This window comes from Notolepis coatsorum, assembly GCF_963971535.1.
Source record: "Notolepis coatsorum genome assembly, chromosome: 3".
In the NCBI taxonomy this organism is placed as follows: Eukaryota; Metazoa; Chordata; class Actinopteri; order Aulopiformes; family Paralepididae; genus Notolepis; species Notolepis coatsorum.
This window is the reverse complement of record NC_140167.1, coordinates 59,369,298-59,393,209: the sequence shown is the minus strand read 5'-3', so window position 1 is coordinate 59,393,209 and position 23,912 is coordinate 59,369,298. Positions and strand designations below refer to the sequence as shown.

General features: G+C 47.2%; 1 protein-coding gene across 1 annotated transcript in view; it reads right to left on the bottom strand.

Annotated features, from left to right (window-relative positions):
- Positions 1–23,912, bottom strand: part of hmcn1 (hemicentin 1) — a gene marked incomplete at its 5' end in the record, with an annotated part of 337,372 nt that overhangs the window by 220,672 nt on the left and 92,788 nt on the right. Inside the window, 4 exons of the mRNA XM_084311219.1 lie at positions 18,128–18,234; positions 18,978–19,149; positions 21,567–21,689; positions 22,262–22,420. Of these exons, the coding sequence (XP_084167345.1) occupies positions 18,128–18,234; positions 18,978–19,149; positions 21,567–21,689; positions 22,262–22,420 (561 nt within the window). The remainder of the gene's footprint in view (positions 1–18,127; positions 18,235–18,977; positions 19,150–21,566; positions 21,690–22,261; positions 22,421–23,912) is intronic.

The window sequence follows — 23,912 nt, the reverse complement described above, 5'->3', positions numbered from 1 at the left end:
GCAACAGCATCACTGTGACCCCCCCCTCATACCACCAGCAACAGCACCACTGTGACCCCCCCCCCCTCATACCACCAGCACCACTGTGACCCCCCCCCCTCATACCACCAGCACCACTGTGACCCCCCCCTCATACCACCAGCACCACTGTGACCCCCCCCTCATACCACCAGCACCACTGTGCCCCCCCCTCATACCACCAGCACCACTGTGCCCCCCCCCTCATACCACCAGCACCACTGTGCCCCCCCCCCCTCATACCACCAGCACCACTGTGCCCCCCCCCTCATACCACCAGCACCACTGTGACCCCCCCCCCCCTCATACCACCAGCACCAGCACCACTGTGCCCCCCCCCCTCATACCACCAGCACCACTGTGCCCCCCCCCCTCATACCACCAGCACCACTGTGCCCCCCCCCCCTCATACCACCAGCACCACTGTGACCCCCCCCCTCATACCACCAGCACCACTGTGCCCCCCCCCCCTCATACCACCAGCACCACTGCCACACAATCCAATTAAAGGCAGATTAAAAAGGATCAAATTCCGTTTCACACCACAGTCTACGCACAGGGCTTTACACCGGGGTGTGTCATGGGCCATTAGCCTTAGTGAAAACCCAGCACAGGAGAACGCTGGAATCCCCCACAAGTATGTATCCATCACTGTGTGAGCAGCCTGGGAAACACAGTGCAGACAGGAGGGAAACACAGTACAGACAGGAGGGAAACACAGTACAGACAGGAGGGAAACACAGTACAGACAGGAGGGAAACACAGTACAGACAGGAGGGAAACACAGTACAGACAGGAGGGAAACACAGTACAGACAGGAGGGAAACACAGTACAGACAGGAGGGAAACACAGTACAGACAAGAGGGAAACACAGTACAGACAGGAGGGAAACACAGTACAGACAAGAGGGAAACACAGTACAGACAAGAGGGAAACACAGTACAGACACGTGGGAAACACAGTACAGACAAAAGGGAAACACAGTACAGACAGGAGGGAAACACAGTACATACAGGAGGGAAACACAGTACAGACAGGAGGGAAACACAGTACAGACACGTGGGAAACACAGTACAGACAAGAGGGAAACACAGTACAGACAAGAGGGAAACACAGTACAGACAGGAGGGAAACACAGTACAGACAGGAGGGAAACACAGTACAGACACGTGGGAAACACAGTACAGACAGGAGGGAAACACAGTCTACAGTACAGACAGTAGGGAAACACAGTACAGACAGGAGGGAAACACAGTACAGACAGGAGGGAAACACAGTACAGACAGGAGGGAAACACAGTACAGACAGGAGGGAAACACAGTACAGACAGGAGGGAAACACAGTACAGACAGGAGGGAAACACAGTACAGACAGGAGGGAAACACAGTACAGACAGGAGGGAAACACAGCCTACAGTACAGACAGGAGGGAAACACAGTACAGACAAGAGGGAAACACAGCCTGCAGTACAGACAGGAGGGAAACACAGTACAGACAGGAGGGAAACACAGCCTACAGTACAGACAGGAGGGAAACACAGTACAGACAGGAGGGAAACACAGTACAGACAGGAGGGAAACACAGTACAGACAGGAGGGAAACACAGTACAGACAAGAGGGAAACACAGTACAGACAGGAGGGAAACACAGTACAGACAAGAGGGAAACACAGTACAGACAAGAGGGAAACACAGTACAGACACGTGGGAAACACAGTACAGACAAAAGGGAAACACAGTACAGACAGGAGGGAAACACAGTACATACAGGAGGGAAACACAGTACAGACAGGAGGGAAACACAGTACAGACACGTGGGAAACACAGTACAGACAAGAGGGAAACACAGTACAGACAAGAGGGAAACACAGTACAGACAGGAGGGAAACACAGTACAGACAGGAGGGAAACACAGTACAGACACGTGGGAAACACAGTACAGACAGGAGGGAAACACAGTCTACAGTACAGACAGTAGGGAAACACAGTACAGACAGGAGGGAAACACAGTACAGACAGGAGGGAAACACAGTACAGACAGGAGGGAAACACAGTACAGACAGGAGGGAAACACAGCCTACAGTACAGACAGGAGGGAAACACAGTACAGACAAGAGGGAAACACAGCCTGCAGTACAGACAGGAGGGAAACACAGTACAGACAGGAGGGAAACACAGCCTACAGTACAGACAGGAGGGAAACACAGTACAAACAGGAGGGAAACACAGCCTACAGTACAGACAGGAGGGAAGCAGCCAAGCAACGCTGTTGTCAAGACCACCTCGGTACAAGTCCAAGACCTGGTCCAATCAAGTTCAAGTTTGTTTATTAAATATCACAATAAAATACACGTACTTTACGGTGAAATGCTTGGTTCTGTATGAGCCCCTGAGAGTGTGCTTCATACAGTATTAAAAAAAAGTAAGTAAAGAGGAAGTGCCTGGCGGGGGTGGAGAACCGAGGCGACGGGTAATGTTTTGTATACCCAGTGTAGACAGAGAGAGACAGAGAGACAGAAACGAGGGAGAGAAAAGGGAGAAGGCGACTTAGACGGGAGGATACTTGATATTGTCTGTATGATATCACTGGACCCCCCCCCCCCCCCCCCCCCCCCGCCCTTAGCGCTGTCTTGTCTGTGGGCAGAATACTGCCACATATTGGGAATGTCTGAGCACTAAAAACATATATATATATAAAAATAAACCACCCTTTAGTTTACAAATCTAGACTGCACTCAGAATAAAGTATTGCTGCTGGTGACGGCCCCATAACTCCTCCAGTTATTTGGTGATTTGCCTGTTTTTCCTCGAATGGAAGGTTTATGTGTGGTTGTACTTTATGGGTTTATTAAGTTCCATGACCCATAATGAAAAACCTGTACCAATTCAAACAAGCATGGCTGCCAATACGAAGAAGAAGAAGAAGAAGAAGAAGAAGAAGAAGAAGAAGAAGAAGAAGAAGAAGAAGAAGAAGAAGAAGAAGAAGAAGAAGAAGAAGAAGAAGAAGAAGAAGAAGAAGAAGAAGAAGAAGAAGAAGAAGAAGGAGGAGAAGAAGAAGAAGAAGAAGAAGAAGAAGAAGAAGAAGAAGAAGAAGAAGAAGAAGAAGAAGAGCTTTTTCTTAACTCCTTAAATGCTGCTATTTGCAGAATAGTAGATTACATTTTAATCCGACAGCAGTTATATATGAATTGTGTTTTTGGGTGAAACATTCCTTTTAAAGCTTGCCTCTTGAGGTCAGTCCTTGTGTGTTACACTGTTTAGACTGCTTAGACTCTGTTTTGACTCGTAACAGAGGAAATAGCATTACACAACCTTTCACCTTTAAGAGGCAAAGAGGAAATCGATTAAAACATTGAACATTGATCAAAATACAAAATGAGTCTCTCCGGAAAGACAAAACATGGCCAGATCTCACGGTCCTGGACACAGAGACAGAGACACACCAGCTGGAAGAGGCTTGGCAGATTATTCTTCTCAGCCCGATAAATTATATTGAATTACATTTGAGTGTGAAATTAGCTTTTCAATCCACAACAGAGGGACAGGCTGGTTTGAAGACAACTTTTGGGTGTTTAGGCCTGATCAATATATATACTGAGGCTGATCAATATATATACTGAGGCTGATCAATATATATACACTGTACATACATACATACATACATACATACATACATACATACATACATACATACATACATACATACATACATACATACATACATACATACATACATACATACATACATACATACATACATACATACATACATACATACTGTGGCAGATATCAACCCCCCTCTCATGGATATGTGAAGGATGGGAGATATTATTGCCACGGAAGGAGTAGTAACAATTAGGTAGCTGATTAGTACTGATAGAACACACCTGGGCATCATTAGTTATACACTAGAAGACTAGGTTAGTCAGGAGTAAGTTGAGTGGAGGTGAGGTTGGAGTTGTGACATAGAGAGAGAGAGATTGAGATATTCAGAGTTGTGTAAGGTGAGAGGTAGTGAGAGGAGAGGTGAAGGCGAGAAGGTGTGCATTGTGTACTGGACCCTAGACTGGCTGAGAAACCCCCTTGTGTACTGACCCTGGACTGGACGACTACCCTGAGTATTGAACAATCCCTTTTTCTGTCGGCGAGCCTGTTTTGTGTTTTTGACCATCGGACTGTATTACGACAATTCTCTTGCCTATCGAACTGGATTCTGCCTTTATTCAATAAATATTCATATTGATTGATATTGCTCTTGTGTGGACATTCAAATTTGTTTGTATTTGAACCGTGGCGAGTCTGAACCCCACCAGGCTCGTCACAATACATACATACATACATACATACATACATACATACATACATACATACATACATACATACATACATACATACATACATACATACATACATACATACATACATATATAAAAAAATATATCTCAATTTAGTTATTTCCTAGAATGTTATGAACATATCTGTGGCATCACAATAATATTCACAAATATGCTTTGGTTTAAAATAAGCATTTGATTTAAAGAGGTTGTTTGGCATGACTGTATTCATGTCTTTTATTATTGACTAATGTTACAAAGGGTCAGATTAAACCGAATATATATATTTACTGATTGATATATATTGCATAATATTTTTATATCGTTTGATATCCCTTGTGTATTCTTTGTACATATACACGGAATATCCCTTTAACCTAGTACAGACCATAATATTCGTTCTCCTATTGGAAGCGATCCCCTAGGCGCCAGCGGCCATACCCCCAATGCCGAGTTCAAAGCCACCGTCAAGGCTTGTCTCAACATGCCCGGTTCTGCCCAAGACTACGAGACAGGAATAAGGCTGGTACTAGTTTGTTCGCCTAAACGTATAAATATGGCGCAGGTGAATACAGAAGTAGTTCGAGTTACCCAAGTGAAGCCTCACCACGATACAACGTGCTGTGAAGTGGGCCCGTTTTGCCCCAAAATAGAGTCTTGTCTTATCCTAATACGTTCGTTCAACGTATCGTTCGCTCCTTACTAGTAAAGCCTTCATCACGAGTCAACGACCAAGTGAAGCGAGCAACCGTGCATCTAAATAGAGCACTTATAACCGCGTGCGGATAGGATAGTAAAAGTGTCCGAGCTTAGTGGAATAACGTCAAGTTCTACTTAGTTAATGTGAAGTACCGCGCACCGGAGAATCTACACCGGTGAATGCAGAGCCCTTTTCCGGCTGGATTATTATTATTATTGCTTTGGACCAGGCTGCTGGAGCGGAGAAGAATCGTCTACACCCCACTACTGTTTGGGATCTACCCGTGACGTGAGGAACATCACTCGAGCCCGTCTCAAGGAGAGGCTGGCCGGCTTTCACCTGTGCTGCACGCATACTGGGATTACAGCTGCTGCTTTCGTCTGCCGATCCAGGGAGTAAGATACCGCCTCCCATAGCAGGAGCTTATTGAGTCCCCATTGATCCAGACTTTGCATTCGAACATTTCCTCCCCCTGCTGGCTTACAACCGGTGGGAACCCCCTACCAGTATCTCCCGCTGCCTCCCCAGAGTACCATAGATATAATTCCTAATATTCAGGTTGTATTATTATCTCCTGCGTAATATGAGAATGGACATTCGTTATTGATTTGCCTACGCACATTATTTTGCCTTATAAGCGCATTGAAAGTAAAGTATATTATGTATTCTTGCTGCTAATAAATACTTAAATCCAGATTTGTGTGGAAACCGTGTCATTGTGGAGGTGTTCTCATCATATACCTGTGTACTGTATGGCCAGTAGTAATGTACATAAGACGGTAGTGGTTTAATGATACCATACTTATTAATACAGTCAGGGAATTGTACCCCTCAGTTACAATTGGTCCTTCGAGCCGGAGATAAGAATTAGCGTAATATTAATATAATATTAATATTAACATGGCCGATGATGAACACTCCACAAACGGTTCTCCTAAGCTAGATCGCCCGGAGCGCAGACGGCAGCCACCTCTTCACCTAGAGGACTACGTTGTCAGTCCAATACCTAGCTTTAAAAGGAAGTTAAATACGGATAAAGTAACTAAAGCGGATAGTAAAATTATGTCCAACCCTACCGACCAGGCTACCCCGCCAGTAGAGACCCTAGTGGGTTCTAACGTAACTGACCAAGCTCACGGGGGGGACCAGGAGGGACATGACATGACTTTACCCCCCGACAACGCCAACGGGACAGTCCCCGGAGAGCTCCAGGATAAAGAAAGCGCTCCAGGGACGGAACCCGACCCACTACCAGAAGAGAAGCGCGCCCAGGAGACGGACCTCGAGGCGCGCCCAGAGAACAGATCTCCAACGAGCACTGCCGGAAGCCGATCACCTCCGCCGGTGTCTTCCCCCAGCGAAGCGGACAAGATGCTGGCGCAGGCACTCATCGCCACCCTGGCAGCCTCCACCGAACGCGATCGACTTCAAGCGCAACAGACGCGCGAGCGCGAACATTCTGCAACCGAGCGAGAGCGCTTCCAGGCGCAACAAAGGAGTGATGACGACCGCATAAGACTGGAGACCAGACGCCTTCAGACGGAAGAGAACATTGAAAGAAGCCGCGCCGATGCACAGCACGCCGCCGCCAATGCACAGCGCAACGTCGCAAATGCACAGCTCCACGCCGCCCAGGCCAGCGCCAATGCACAGCGCGACGCCGCCAATGCCCACCGCGAAGCAGCGCGCGACGCAGCCCATGCCCAGCGCGAGGCAGAGCGCGACCGGCTGCAGGCGCAGCTGATGGACAAATTGGTTGCCATGGCGACACCCCCTCACTCCGCACGGAGCTCCCGGAGATCGTCACGACAAGGGTCTAGGACACATTCCCCTACCCGACCAAGCGACCCGGGACCCCGCCAACAGGAGGATCCTGTCCACGTCTCCGAGCCCCCTCCTCGGCTGGTCCATACGAGACCCAGCAACCGGGAAGAACCGGACCACGCCGAGAGACTGAACAGAAGACTCCAGGTCATAGCAGAGGAAGAGGAGGATGAAGAGGAGGAATGTCAAGCCGACCAGCAGCAACGTACTCTGGACCAGGAGGTCCAGTACAGCCCAGACGTCAGCCCCGAGGCACTACGCTACAAACCCCCGACTCAACTCACGGGTGAGTTTGACGCACCGCCAGCCCCGAGGAACAGCACCTGGGTACCCGACCTTCGGTACCCACCAAGCACCAGCCCAAGACGACACGTAAGAGGAGACTCGCCTAGGAGGCCTCTCCCCCAACGCTCACCGATGTGCCAGCCATCCATGGCATCGTACCTTGGCACACCGACGTTCCCGGACTTCACACACGAGAACAGAGCACAGTACACAGAGCTACGAATGTGCTTAGAGACAATGATGTCCGATGTACCAGATGAAACGTACAAGTATGCTATCCTCCTCAAGCACCTGAAGGTGCCCAGAGCGCACAATATAGCGCTGGCATATTCCAGCTCTACTACCCCATATACCGCGGCTCTAGTAGCCCTCGACCAACGTTATGGACGCATATGAGACTACGTGATACAGGAGATAAGAGACATTGACCGTCTCCCCCCAGCCAGAGACAACAGAGCATTGGATGACCTCTCTATCAAGGTACAGTCCCTGGTAGGGATGCTGGGGGCCCAAAAGGAAAAGGGGATCTATGAACTGTACGCTAACTCTAATGTAGAGAGGATATTAGAGAAGCTCCCTCCCGCCCGACAAGAGCGCTTCAGGCGGCAGAGAGACCACCGCGACCCCAACGGCCCAGAGGCATCCCTCCTAGACCTATCTGAGTTCCTCGCCAGGGAGGTCAGTAGCCTACGACTCGACACGTTCGTATGGAGTGGACCAAGCCCAAGACTGGGACCTCGGGGATCAACAGATAACCGTCGGTTGGTGACCGTTATGCACCAAGCCGAATCAGTACCGCAGCACAAGAACCACAACACCCCCTCGACGAAAGAGGACCAGTGGAAGATTGAGTGCCAGTACTGTGAGGGAGAACATCGGCTGTACCAATGCGACACTTTCGGGAAGCTGACCACGGATGATGTGAGTCAGTGGATCAAGGACCACCGCCGCTGCTTCCGCTGCGCGCGCAGCCACCTGGCAGCTGAGTGCCGCTTGAAGAAGAAGTGCAGCAGGTGCGGTGGCACCCACTTGGAGGTCCTGCATGACATCAACAAGCGTCAGCCAGGACAACAGAGTGGGCCCGTCGCGGTAATGTACCATGCCGAGGCGGTGGCACCAGTACCGAAGAGCCACCAGACCGCCCCCTACTGTACCTACTGCGACGGCGGACACTGGCTGGCACAGTGCGCCGAATATAAGACACTGAACCCCGTCCAAGTTGACCAGTGGCGTGAGGCGGCCCAGGCGGGCGCTGTTTACTGCGCAGGGGCGGCCCAGGCGGGCGCCGCTTACCGCGCAGCACTGTGCGGGGCCCACCAGAAGATCCAAGGCAACCGACCAACAGGAGTGCTCCACATTGACCAGCATAGCGGAACCCCCCGAGTGCTCATCAAAGTGGTCAGAGTGCTCCTGAGCTACGAGGACAAGGTCCTGGACACTTACGCCGTCCTGGACGATGGGTCTGAAAAGACTCTCCTCCTCGCTTCCGCAGCAGCCCAGTTGGGCCTGCGGGGTGCCAAAAGTACCATGACCATACGCACCATCAGAAGGGACCATAAGACCATAAAAGGTGAAAAGGTCTCCTTCAAGATAGCAGCGGTGGACCAGCCCGAGAAGCAGTATAGTATAACCAACGTCTTCACCAGCCACGACATAGGCCTGTCTCAGTACACCTACCCCATCCCACAGCTGATGGCCAAGTATGTGCACCTACGTCAACTACCTATACCGCTTATCGACGGCGCCACACCGACCCTGCTCATCGGCTCCGACCACGCGGACCTCATTCTCCCCATTGAGGCGGCCCACATCGGACCCAAAGGATGCCCAGTCGCGGTTCAGACCCGACTGGGATGGACGCTCCAGGGCCCCCTCTACGGACTTGACAGTCAACCCACGTCTACACGCTGCCTACACACAAAGGCGAGCGACACCGGCCACTCCCTCGCACAGCCCGTTGAGAGGCCATTGACATTAAGCGAGAGGCCTGTGAGAGAACCGTGGGCACCAGAGGGAGTTCGGAACTCCACCCCCCTCAGCTGCGCTTCAGACGTAGCTGACCTCGAACCCAGCACCCCAAGCGACTCCTTGACGGGGCGGCCGGAACCGGCCCCTCCTCAGACGGGGTACAGAGCAAACAAGAGAAACAGACGGAGGAGAAGGAGGCACAGCCAAGCACAGATCAAAGCAGTCTCAGGCCCGCTTCCTCCTAAGCCCCCCTTCATCCCGTCCAGTCGTCATGACCATAGACCAGTCACTACCCCGAGCTGCGTGGCCGGCCGGCCGCGTAAGCAAAGTGACCACTGGTGCCGACGGAAGGGTCAGAGCGGCAGAATTGCTCGTCCAAGGGCGGACATACAACCGACCCGTGGCGAGGCTGATAGAGTTGCCAAGGCTCCCCGACTCGCTTAATGACGACTATGACCCACTGACTTTGTGAACTGCCTACCCTCACAACAGACATTGAGTAGTGGACAGTGCGGTTAATCTGTCTCTGCTTATCTAATTAGGTGGGACTAATTAGGAGGCGGCTGTTACAAAGGGTCAGATTAAACCGAATATATATATTTACTGATTGATATATATTGCATAATATTTGTATATCGTTTGATATCCCTTGTGTATTCTTTGTACATATACACGGAATATCCCTTTAACCTAGTACAGACCATAATATTCGTTCTCCTATTGGAAGCGATCCCCTAGGCGCCAGCGGCCATACCCCCAATGCCGAGTTCAAAGCCACCGTCAAGGCTTGTCTCAACATGCCCGGTTCTGCCCAAGACTACGAGACAGGAATAAGGCTGGTACTAGTTTGTTCGCCTAAACGTATAAATATGGCGCAGGTGAATACAGAAGTAGTTCGAGTTACCCAAGTGAAGCCTCACCACGATACAACGTGCTGTGAAGTGGGCCCGTTTTGCCCCAAAATAGAGTCTTGTCTTATCCTAATACGTTCGTTCAACGTATCGTTCGCTCCTTACTAGTAAAGCCTTCATCACGAGTCAACGACCAAGTGAAGCGAGCAACCGTGCATCTAAATAGAGCACTTATAACCGCGTGCGGATAGGATAGTAAAAGTGTCCGAGCTTAGTGGAATAACGTCAAGTTCTACTTAGTTAATGTGAAGTACCGCGCACCGGAGAATCTACACCGGTGAATGCAGAGCCCTTTTCCGGCTGGATTATTATTATTATTGCTTTGGACCAGGCTGTTGGAGCGGAGAAGAATCGTCTACACCCCACTATTGTTTGGGATCTACCCGTGACGTGAGGAACATCACTCGAGCCCGTCTCAAGGAGAGGCTGGCCGGCTTTCACCTGTGCTGCACGCATACTGGGATTACAGCTGCTGCTTTCGTCTGCCGATCCAGGGAGTAAGATACCGCCTCCCATAGCAGGAGCTTATTGAGTCCCCATTGATCCAGACTTTGCATTCGAACATTTCCTCCCCCTGCTGGCTTACAACCGGTGGGAACCCCCTACCAGTATCTCCCGCTGCCTCCCCAGAGTACCATAGATATAATTCCTAATATTCAGGTTGTATTATTATCTCCTGCGTAATATGAGAATGGACATTCGTTATTGATTTGCCTACGCACATTCTTTTGCCTTATAAGCGCATTGAAAGTAAAGTATATTATGTATTCTTGCTGCTAATAAATACTTAAATCCAGATTTGTGTGGAAACCGTGTCATTGTGGAGGTGTTCTCATCATATACCTGTGTACTGTATGGCCAGTAGTAATGTACATAAGACGGTAGTGGTTTAATGATACCATACTTATTAATACAGTCAGGGAATTGTACCCCTCAGTTACAACTAAGAACTTCTTTCTTAACCGAGGACCGTAGTTGTATTCAGCTTACAATGATCAAACCAAGGTGACGTCTTAACATAGCATAGCAACAGTATGGAGGCCACTGGTAATGTTGTTGCTGTGTGAATGGGTCCAAGGCTACAGTGATACATATTATTTCACTGGCTTGTCTGTGTGAGAAAGAGCTTTCTGACACCAGGGATCAGGGAGAGGATACAACAGGAGATGAACCTGCAGGGGTTAAATGTAGACACAGCTGGGATGGTTTAAACACACCAACCACAGATCAAAGTCACAGAATCTGCTGTGTAGCTGGTCTACTGGGCGTACTGTACATAAACACGCTGTCTTTTTTATAATATCGGTGCTCTCGTTTCTAAAGTTGTTTTATTTTCCCGCCAACCTGTCCGCACACTTTATTTTCCCGTACTTTTATCGCAATATTATTTCATCATCTGGTGATACTATTGCTATATATTTAGGCTTTCCATACGTTGACCTTAGTGAAAGGGCCCTGCTCGAGATAAACCTGCGGGAAGAGACTGATTCAACATCACTTGCCTTGAGTGCATTTACGCGTTTAGGTGGAGGAGGTATTAGCAGAAAGGTCGAGTGGAACTATAAATCCTGGTACCCTCGCAAACCAGATCACAACAGATCGTTAACGATGTCGCGTCCCTGGCGAAGACGGGCAGGAGCACTTGGATTCGTCTCCGGGGGCGCGGCCCCTCATCAATGCCCCTATCTGCTCCCGGCTGCTCTTGGGGGGAAGGACGATGGGATGGGTCAAGCGCAGAGACTCAATCGCATCGGCGATCCAACAATTGCATGTGTGTGTGTTCCTGTGTGTGTGCCGCCCATCGCATGTGTGTCACTGTATGCCAAATAAAGACTTCTCCAAAGTCCTGCATTATAAACCTCTGTAGCTAAAGAACCTATGTGGAAGTCTAATTCAGCCTTTAGAACAGCCACAGGACCCGCGTGTGAGCAGTGCTGCATAGCAGCAGCAGCGAGTCATCCGTTAGTGGTTAGCACTGTTGCCTCATAGCAAGAAGGTCCTGGGGTCAAACCCCAGCAGGGAGCCTTTGCATGTTCTCCCTGTGTTTGCGTGGGTTTCCGCCGGGTACTCCGGCTTCCTCCCACACCATAAAAGACATGCACGACCAAAGGTACTGGCATTACAAGTGGAGTTGGTCCCCGGGCGCTGCACTGTGTGGCTGCCCACTGCTCCTAACTAGTTAGGATGGGTCAAATGCAGAGAACACATTTCCCCAAGGGAATTAATAAAGGTACAACTTAATTGAACTTATCCTAGAGATTCGATGCCTAGCCTATTTTCTAGTGTGAGACGTGAGGTACTCTGCAAAATAGTGGACAGCGCTGCGTGTGCGAGCCGCTGCAGTCCAGCGAGGCAGCCGTCATGCTGGCAGTGTGGACCGCGCCTAAGCAGCAACACAGTGAGCTGGAGTTTTCTTTTTTAAGCTGGGTTTCAGTGAGAAGGCCCAGCGTGAGATTAACCTCTTGGGTTAAGAGTAGACACAGCTGAGAAAGCCTGTTAAACTACAAAGTGGCGACAAATACAACAGACTCAGGCCAAAGCTGCAGAATCTACAGACGTTCTACTCCATCCATGTAGGAAAGCTGAGGAGAAAGTCATTTGGGCTCGGAATAGCAAACTGTGACCTCAGGTCTATGCTGTGTGAGTCTACAGAGGTTCAGCTGTATAGAAATAACCGCCCTGCCAGACATACGTAATTCATTTGGATTCAACAATAACATACATTAACCTCACAACCTCAAAGCCACACAATCTAAGAATGATCTACTGTATACTATTCATCACAATGAGAAAGCATAACGAACTGCCCCATTTGAGGCCTAACTCGTGTACTTAAGAAAGTAAAATACTGTATCAAACTAGGATAAAAGCCACAGAATTTTTTGCCATGTTGGCCTACTATATATTTCACATAAGAAAGCAGAACAAATGGCCCCAGCCAGGCATGACTAATTTGGATTAAACACTAACATGCATTAATCTCCGACCAAAATGACACAATTAATAGCTTTTCTACAGTATCCCGTCCCCCGGTGAGGCATGTCATTTCTGCTTAACGGTAACACATTGTGTATCAACCTCACATCGAAGCCAACTGGATATCTCCTTGTGAGGTGAATTAATCTGGTTTAACAGTAACAAACTTCTAACAACTTCAGGCCAAAGCTACAGAATCTATAGTCGCTCTACTCTACTGCATACTAACCGCATATAAAAGCTTCAGAATTCATAGTCGTATAATATATAGCCTGTCTACTGTATAGGCTATATTTGATCAATCTAAGAAATAATAACTAGTTGCCTCAGCGAGGCCCAGCGTAACTCATTTCAACAGTAACGCTCTGTGCTGTACGAGAACACACACGTAGCGGTCGAGGCTTGCGGATTTACACTCTGAACATACATCACTCCCGGCTTGGTGCTGAGCACGGGGTGATGATGTCATGGGAGACTACCGGAGAGGGATGAGGAGGTGATAAGGGCGGAGACATCAAAGGAGCGGCAGAGTGATAGGCCAGGAAGTAAGAGCAGATTTGGAGGACGGCCGCTAACGGCAACGTGAATCTGCGACGGAAACAAACACTGTATGTGATTAAACAAAGAAATATGTAGAGTATGTACATATTAAGTGGCCCAGTGGGTTATGGTGAATACAGTGCCAACTTAAGTATCATCTTTTAAAGGGGGCGGCTACGTGGCGTAGTGGGCAAGGCGCTCGCCACGAATGACGGAGACGCTGGGCTTGCCTGTTCGAGCCCAGCGCTCCACATTGCTTTCAGTTTAGCTGGTCGTTCATACTAATACACATTGGCCGTATTAGGGGGTGGGAAACTGATGGGTGGGGATCGGGCGTTGTGGACAGCGACTCCTACAGGTCGGTTGGTGCGCCTGCGCAGTAGAATCAGGAAGTGTCGGGGGCAGCGTGAGCCTCCCACGCGTTACTCCTCGCCACTGAGAGATCGAGCTGCGCAGGTGAAAAGATGCGACTGCTGTTACCTCAAGTACCGGAGGGGACTTGTGCTATGTATGACTTAGTCCACATTGCAGCCGGCTTGTGGGAGGCAAGAAACAGCGTTTGTGACAGGGGAGGGTTGAATTGGATGATACAAAATTGGGATGGGAGAAAATATAGAAAATGGGAGAAAAAGTGGATAAAAAAAAAAAAATATCATCTTTTAAAGGGAAAATCCACCCTAACACAAAATGTACATTGCACGATTTAGAATGGGCTGTCCAAGAAATGTAAAGACAGACTTATATTATGGTTCTTCAGTGCACGGGTTCTATTAGTGATTGACTGTGTTGGCTAATGATTAATCTTAGTTTGAGCTATTACATCCAAATTTGTTTTACAGCTTTACAGCTTACAGCTGTAAAACTTACAGCTTTGAATCCCCTCGTAATAGTGTCCTAAGGAGTTGTCTATGGAGCAACTCTACGATTAGTCTCTCGATGACATCACCACTAGAGTCTTAAGGAGAGACATGTTCATATTAACAAATTGAAACTGATCTGCACAGTATTCTAGAAATAATGTGCATTTATGGTGGATTTTAACCCTTTCACTACCACACATGTGGTAGTGAAAGGGTTAACCTTATGTAGTGTGGTAGTGAAAGGGTTAACCTTATGTCGAAGGGAAAACAGAGGTCATTGCTTTTAATAGTGCCACCACAGCTATTTTAAATTTGATAAATAGGTCAGCGCCGTAGTCAAAAATAGCTTCTACCACCTAAGACTCCTGGCGAAGACAAAGGCATACCTCTCTCAAAACAACCTAGAGACGGTGATACATGCCTTTGTCACCACCCGCCTCGACTACTGCAATGCCCTCTACACAGGCATCGACAAATCCCTGCTCCGCCGCCTACAGCTGGTGCAGAATGCAGCCGCGCGCCTCCTCACCAAAACAAAAAAACACGAGCACATCAGCCCAGTTCTGGCCTCGCTCCACTGGCTGCCTGTTCGTTTCAGGATAGATTTTAAATGAGCCCTAAATGTTTTTAAATGGCACGGCTCCTCCCTATTTATCCGAGCTCCTGCACCGCCACACCCCCCACAGATCCCTTAGATCAGCTGACCAGCTGCTATTGGTGGTGCCTAGAACTAGGCTCAAGACTAGGGTAGATAGAGCCTTCTCCGCCGCAGCGCCTTGACTGTGGAACAGCCTCCCCCTCAAAATACGGGCCGCTCAGACCCTGCAGGTTTTTAAATCACTTTTAAAAACCTACCTGTTCTCCCTGGCCTTTCCCCCCACTTAATCACCACTATACCCCTGGCCCTTTTTATCTTCTTTGCTTTACTGTGTCCTACCTGTTTTTATTACATTCATTGTTTTACTGTGTTTTTTTATCTGATATCTTGCATCGTAATATTTTTGTCTTTTATTAACCTGCCTGTGAAGCACTTTGGTGCCAGCTGCCGCTGCCTAGAAATGTGCTATATAAATAAAATGTACTTGACTTGACTTATGTAGTGTGGTAGTGCAAGTGTTAATTCTTTGTAGTGTGGGAGTGAAAGGGTTAAATCACTTCCCCAGACATGATTTACAGATTATTTTTAATTCTATGTATTCTACAGTATGTTTCTTATCATTTATTCATCATTTGCTGTCATTTATTTTGGTGGAATAACAAATAAAGTCAGACTGCTATGCTTTTTTATTACTGGGACACGTCGTAGAAGAGAAAACAGGTTGTGTGGAGACAGCTGAGAAGTGACAGAGGAGTTAGAGAGAAGCGAGTCATCAATCTGTCCCAAAACACCATCAATCTATCATATCGATTCATCCACAGAATGCCGTCAATCGGTCCCACAAATACAACCCTACCTCCCCTACACCCACTAAACCTCCTTCCTAATACAACACTTGGTGATGACACTATCGCTCCTTGCATCTTTAAATCACAGCCAGGCACTAACACACAACGCGGCGGCACGGGGGGAAGCCAGAAAGCAACCCTAGACACGGGGGTCTTCGGAGAACACACAGCGGGGGCCACCTTTGGGACCCGTCCAACAAATCAGTCAGGTAAAAATGCGTGTCATTTCCTGCACGTCTGGCTTTGACATACATGGTACATGTGTGTCTTTTTTTCTCTTTTTTTTGCCGTCCCCTAACAGCGGTACACCATGGGAGCCCCCGACTTTGCCAACGGAACACACAACACTGAGGGGCCCCCAACAAAACAGGCGATGGGGGGACGGAGATGTGATGACAAGGTACTAATGAGAGTTATACCTTGAATTTATGATGAGCGTAATTCCATAACAGCATTCCAAACATTCATACGCCATCTGTCTTCCAGGGCTACACTCACTGGGAGTTTTTAAAAGGGCCACTTCAACGATTTTCAACATTTTTCATTAATTCCGCCGCTCTGTTGCGAGGAGGATGTGTGATAATCAGACATGTGACTCACCGACGCGTTCTGTGTCTCGAGAGTTACGCCCTGCATTGCCTGCATGTCCTGTTTACTTGTAATGCTATATGTTATGATGTAAGTATTGTGTCTCTGTGTGTGTACTAGTCCTTTGTCCTGTTTACTTGTAATGCTACATTATATGTTATGATGTAAGTATTGTGTCTCTGTGTGTGTACTAGTCCTTTGTCCTGTTTACTTGTAATTAGAGCTATCAGTTTATCACATTAATTAGATTAATTAATTGCACAGCAAATTATTGCGTTATGAAATTGAACTCAAAATGTATTTAAAAAAAACAATATATATATATATATATATTTTTGTTATCTCATTCATTCCATAAGGACGTAGAATACACATTTACAGACTTTTTTTTTAATATGGTCCATTTGCATGTTCTTTGTATCTGATTCTAGGGACATCTATGGATCTCATGGAATGTATTCCCAGTGTCAGAAATACTGTGTCTGTTACTAGGCTTGAGTAAATTGTAATGAACCAAATTCTGCCATCCGGACACATGCCATTTGAAATATGATTATATAATATAGAATATCAGGCCTAAAATGGTTATGCGATTAAAATGCGATTAATTCGATTAATTAATTACAAATCCTGTAATTAGATACATTTTTTTAATCGCGTGACAGCACTACTTGTAATGCTATATGTTATGATGTAAGTATTATGTCTCTCTGTGTGTACTAGTCCTTTGTCATGTTTACTTGTAATGTTATATGGGTAACACTTTAGATTAGGGCACACAATAACATCTGCAAATGATTTATAGATATTTGAATGTTTTACAAATTATTTGTTAAACATGAACAAATAAATGGAGGGATAGTCGTTTTTTCATATCCATTTTCAAAGCATCTACACATGTGTTACTACACATTAAATAACATTATTTAATGATGAACAAATCAAGTACAAACAATGTTGATAATGAGTTATAAATAATTTATAACTAATTTGTAAATGTTATACAAATATAGTTATACATTTTATAGATTTTATAATAATCTACAAATGTATATAAATGGTCTCTTCATGATTAGTTCATTATCTACAAATACCTTATAAATGTCTTATAACTGAGTGTTACAATAGCTACTGCAATGCTGTAGCTAAACGGGGATCCTAATAAACTAAACTAAACAGAACTGAACATATCCCCGTCACAACAGGTTAACAATGGCCGAAATGTCCCTTTAACTACAACTATGTACCTTATCTTCTCTTCATCTAAAAACAGAATGACGATGGTCGCACACTTCTCTTCAGGCAAACGTATACTTTCACTAGAGCAGCATTGTTAGGGCTGTGCCTTCATCAGGGCGCAATGACAACAATGATTCACCAGCAGGATTCCCAGCAGATAAAAATGAACTCGTTGCTCAAATCTTGGCGAGCGCTATGTTCGCGGTAAACTGATTACGACACACCTGCTCGCCGTGATATACTACAGCAGTGATTCAACTTCAGTGCTTGGCTCAAGGGCACAGCCTCCTCCTGGGGTGTCAACTGATTTTAGAATTACGATTAGAATCGCGTTGACCTACTTGATTTTAAGTCACGTTTAATGACATCCCAGGTCCCGGGCCTTCAAAGGGAAACCCTAGGATCTCGTGGATGTTTCCAGGTGAGGCATTGCTTTACCTTGACGGACCACATTCCTGGCTGTGGGTCCTTGATGTTGACGACCCTGGCGGAGTTGGGAATGTGGAGGAGTTCCGTGAGGCCGTCCTTCTTCCCGATGAGTTTCCCTGGGGGACAAACATGAATGATGAGACACTTATTGCATCGTTTTTGCAGCTTCGACTGACTCAAATGAATGAAAACCCAACTCATCATGGCCGTAACTCACGGCTGTGGAAATTGGCCTGCATTTAAAGCGACTTGGCCTGAATTCGAAAGTGTAGTGCTTTGTGTATTTTAGGTACAAATGAAATGTGTGAATTAAACAATATGACTGGAAAGACATGGATCCAAAATGAGAATACAAATTCTAGTACCGTAGGTAAACACATACTGTATGTTACATACTCAATATCTCTTTAATCACACCTGCTACAGTAGCGTTCACATGTCAAAGTTGTGAGAAACACTGTAACATTAACAAATGTTGGAAACTATGGCTTTAAGCCATTAATTGTACTATTTTCTACAGCATTTTACCAACAATTAATGTGTTTCTGGCCTATTTTTGCCACGGCGCACAGCTATGACAAATTGTGGTGACTCATCCACTCACTCACTCACTCACTCACTCACTCACTCACTCACTCACTCACTCACTCACTCACTCACTCACTCACTCACTCACTCACCCCAAGGGGATCAATAAAGGAATATCTTATCTCATCTTGTTGCTTAGCTTGTCGCTGAATCAGCTAAAGGTGACACTTACAGCATGCAACCAGTCAAAGGTCATGACCTGGCAACTGGGGAAACAGTGATATTTCTGGGTCGGAAACTCATTTGTCCGAAAAGATGAACGGGTTATTACCCTGGGGGTTTCGTATCTCTATGTCAGGTTCTGGGCCGCTCAACGCCACAGTGACCTCTCTCAGGCTGGGGTCAAAGGGCAGCTGCCAGGTGTTGCTGACCCCACTGTAGTGATCGGTGGACAGCAGGTGGACCTTGGATGTCTGCACCGCCTGCTCCACCCACTTCAGGACCTGCGGGAACGAGGGACGGAACAGAGGGAAACTGGATTCACAGGGTTCACATAATGTACGTCTTTCTCTGAATCTCCACCCACTACAGAACTGAGAACATGTGGAATCTCTCTCTCTCTCTCTCTCTCTCTCTCTCTCTCTCTCTCTCTCTCTCTCTCTCTCTCTCTCTCTCTCTCTCTCTCTCTCTCTCTCACACTCACACTCACACTCTAACGCTGCAGGTAAGTTCATCGTGTGTGGAGGGACCATGGGCAGGAAGTCTCCAGAGCCCCCTCGGTGCCCTCAGCAGCTCCTGTGTGTGACCCGGCCCCTGACGGTCTTAAACCTCTGGGTCCCTGATGGACCAGGCATGTGTAGTGTCTGGGGGGTAATAAGATACCTTATGGTGCTCAACTCTCAACCGTCTTTGGGGGAATGGTTGAGTGAAGAGGGGGGTGTGGGTAAATGGATGCACTCACATAGTACTTGAAGTATATATATATGAAGTGTTTAAACTGTGTGAAAGCAGACTTTTTAACCCTTTCATGAATTCAAATCTCTTTGGAATGCATTCTCTGCCCCTAGATCAGGGCTGTCAGGGGGAGAGGGGACATGGCAGGGCCAGGTGTGGAGGCCCTGGGCTGGGCACAGACTGGGGGTCAGGCCTGCTTCTCTTCCTGTCTGGGCTATGGGGGTCAGAGACGACAGGTGGGAGGGTGTGAGGGGCTCAGGAGGAGGATGGGAGAGGTCAACTAGTCCTGTCTGCTACTTCATTTCACACGCGTGTGTGTGTGTGCGTGTGCATGTGTGTGTGTGTGTGTGTGTGTGTGTGTGTGTGTGTATGTGTGTGTGTGTGTGTGTGTGTGTGTGTGTGTGTGTGTGTGTGTGTGTGTGAGAGAGAGAGAGAGGCAATGAGAGGGAAAGTAAGGAAAGAGAGTGTAAGACATACATGCTACCATTTTTACTACTTTCTATTTCTCCTTTCTATTTCTACTGTATTGTCTGTTGTATGTGTTCATTGTATAACCACTGCTGCCAATGTTTGGCCAGGTCTCCCTTGGAAAAGAGATGTTGAATCTCAATGGGACATTCCTGGTCAAATAAAGGCTAAATACATTTAAATAAAATAAAATAAAATTAATCAGCACAGACGTTTTCTTTTATATCCATAATCCTGTTCCCACTGCCGTATCCTCTTACCTCTAAAATAAACAACGCTCCAAAACCTCAGTCCTCAAGTTCCACTCCTGCTCCAAAACCAAGTTGCTTTGCACTCCTTGGAAATGCTCAAGAGAGCGGCGCAGAGATCAGATTTTAAGAACCGTGCATCAATCAATCCATTGCAGCTTTCACACTGGGGGCCGGGGGTTACACACACGCTAAGAGTCCAGCTTTGGGACCTAGCGTATGGAATGTAGGACACGAAAAAGGCTGCGAACCCTTCTACTGTACATTATTTACACGGCTTAATAAGGGTGGAAATCCAGGCCAGATTGAGATGATTTGAAGCCAGCGTTCCTTTCCACCCAGCTCCTCGGCGGAGCGGCTGAAGCCCGGGAACGTTTATTTGGCTCCGGAATTCGAGAACGAGAGGAGGGCCGGTTCCTATGCTGGAAAAACAAAAGTGGAAGTGGACGCCTGTGCCAGCTAGTCAGGCCAAGGACCATTTAACAACATCCAAGGGACTGACAGAGGTCCAGGGACCTGACTTTGATGGATGCTGTCTTTTGTTATTATTATCATGGGAGGTGAATTGATACAGTGAGAAGGCTGCGATGGACACAGAGCAGAGGGACGGAGGGAATAAAAGCTCTGGCTGAATTAGACACAGATAAAATCCTTTGAAGACCTTTGAATTTCAGGGTGAACGAGGTTAAGTGAGATTTTAAGGGGACAATGCTGAACTGCCTTAAGAATGATCTCTCGCCCTCTCTCATTCTTCTAGTCTCTATCTTCATGGCTGTATCTGCCCCCTTCTCTCTCTCTCTCTCTCCCTCCCTCTCTATCTCTTTGTCTTCCTCTCTCTTCACCTAAATCTCTTCCTCCCATCTTTCTTGTCACTCTCCGTGGGAGTTTATCCTCCTTATCTTCACTGAAGGGTGTTGTTTCATGGATGTGTTCATTGCGTGTGAAGCCCATTGAGGCTTGCAACTGTGATAACGATCTGTACAAATACACTTGACTTGACGTGACCCTCACACACTGTATATCACAGTAAACCACAAAGATTATAACAATATATAACACACAGTGTCACAGATGTGAAGCATTCATTACGCCTTCCAGGCACTTCGATTGAACGGCAAGTGTCATGCTTGTGGGCCGCCACTAGGGGCGGGGTGGCGAACTGTGAGTGAATGAATTACTGAATGAATGTGTGACTGAGCAAGTTATTCTGTGAGGCGCGCTGCGATCTAAAACCTGGACAACCGTCTTACCTCGTTGACCTGTTTCTTGTCTAGATGGAAGACCTGTCCAGAGCTGGTGGAGGCGATCTCCTCGTAGACCTTGTAACCAATATGAGACCGGTCATCACAGTCTCCTGTCAGCACAAACACCACCTAGACACACACACACACACACACACACACACACACACACACACACACACACACACACACACACACACACACACACACACACACACACACACACACACACACACAAACACACACATAAACACAGACACATGCATACACACACAAACACACACACATACACACAGACACACACAAACACAAACACAAACACACACACACACACACACACACACACACATACACACACACATACACACACACATACACACACACATACACACACAAAACAATCAGTCAGGGCTCAAATTCACAAGCTTCTAACAATAGGGTCACTGGTCAGACTTAATTTAAACTTAAACTGATTTCCAACCAGCACCCCACAGACAGAACCAGATTACATATTGTATTCATTTGAATTTTAACTGATTTCAGGTCAGCTCCCCTAAGACACTTTTGCATTGATGTATTACTGCAACTATATTTGCCTCTGAGCAATAAAGCTTTATGTGTAAAGAACCAGATTACCTATGTATGTATTGCCGTGACCATATCTGCCTCTGAGCATTTATCAACTAGAATGCAGATTTCTGTACCTGTGACTGCTTCTGCTGGATGAGCTGCAGGACTTCGTTGGTCAGCCTGTAGTCTTTAGATCTGGCATCTGTGAAGACGTAGATGAAGGACCCAGGCAGGGAAATCTCCAAGGCGATCTTGATGGCTCCAATGCTCATCTCAGGACAGTCCCCACCACCCTGGAGAGGAAACAACTGTCAGCGAAACGGAACGTGTGTGTGTGTGTTTGTGTGTGTGTGTTTATTATGTGTGTTTGAAACCATGACATGACAAAGATCCACACACATTTTGGCAACAGAGTTTTACCCCAGCCGATCTGTAGAAGATAAGCCAGAGAATTAACACGGTTATTAGCAAAAATATCAGGTTGTGGCATAGTCTGGTTGTTGCATGGTCTGATTGTTGCGATGTTGCATAGTCTGGTTGTTGTGTGGTCTGGTTGTTGCGTGGTCTGGTTGCTGCATAGTCTGGTTGTTGCATGGTCTGGCAGTTGCATAGTCTGGTTGTTGCATGCTCTGGTTGTTGTGTGGTCTGGTTGTTGCATGGTCTGGTTGTTGCATGCTCTGGTTGTTGTGTGGTCTGGTTGTTGCATGGTCTGGTTGTTGCATAGGCTGGCTGTAAGCTGCATCCGATGGTCCTCTGTGCAGACCTTACAACCCTCTGTAGTGCCTGACAACCCTCTGTAGTGCATGGTCTGGTTGTTGCATGGTCTGGTTGTTGCGTGGTCTGATTGTTGCATGGTCTGGTTGTTGCATGGTCTGGTTGTTGCATGGTCTGATTGTTGCGTGGTCTGATTGTTGCATGGTCTGGTTGTTGTATGGTATGATTGTTGCATGGTCTGATTGTTGCATGGTCTGGTTGTTGTATGGTATGATTGTTGCGTGGTCTGGTTGTTGCATGGTCTGATTGTTGCGTGGTCTGGTTGTTGCCTGGTCTGGTTGTTGCATGGTCTGGTTGTTGCATGGTCTGGGTGTTGCATGGTCTGGTTGTTGTATGGTCTGGTTGTTATATGGTCTGGTTGTTGCATGGTCTGGTTGTTGCGTGGTCTGGTTGTTGCATGGTCTGGTTGTTGCATGGTCTGGTTGTTGCATGGTCTGGTTGTTGCATGGTCTGGTTGTTGCCTGGTCTGGTTGTTGCATGGTCTGGTTGTTGCGTGGTCTGGTTGTTGCCTGGTCTGGTTGTTGCATGGTCTGGTTGTTGCCTGGTCTGGTTGTTGCATGGTCTGGTTGTTGCCTGGTCTGGTTGTTGCGTGGTCTGATAATGCTCACTTACGTTTTCCACCAATTCTTTTAATTGTTTACAAGTCTGGATGTTGGTCACTAAGTCCATTATATTTAGGTAGAATAGTGATTAGTGGAGGAACACTAAACTACACAAAACCAAACACCACTGTCACTAAACTACACAGAACCAAACACCGCTCGGACCCCAGAACACCACTGTCACTAAACTACACAGAACCAAACACCGCTCGGACCCCAGAACACCACTGTCACTAAACTACACAGAACCAAACACCGCTCGGACCCCAGAACACCACTGTCACTAAACTACATGGAACCAAACACCGCGCGGACCCCAGAACACCACTGTCACTAAACTACATGGAACCAAACACCGCTCGGACCCCAGAACACCACTGTCACTAAACTACATGGAACCAAACACCGC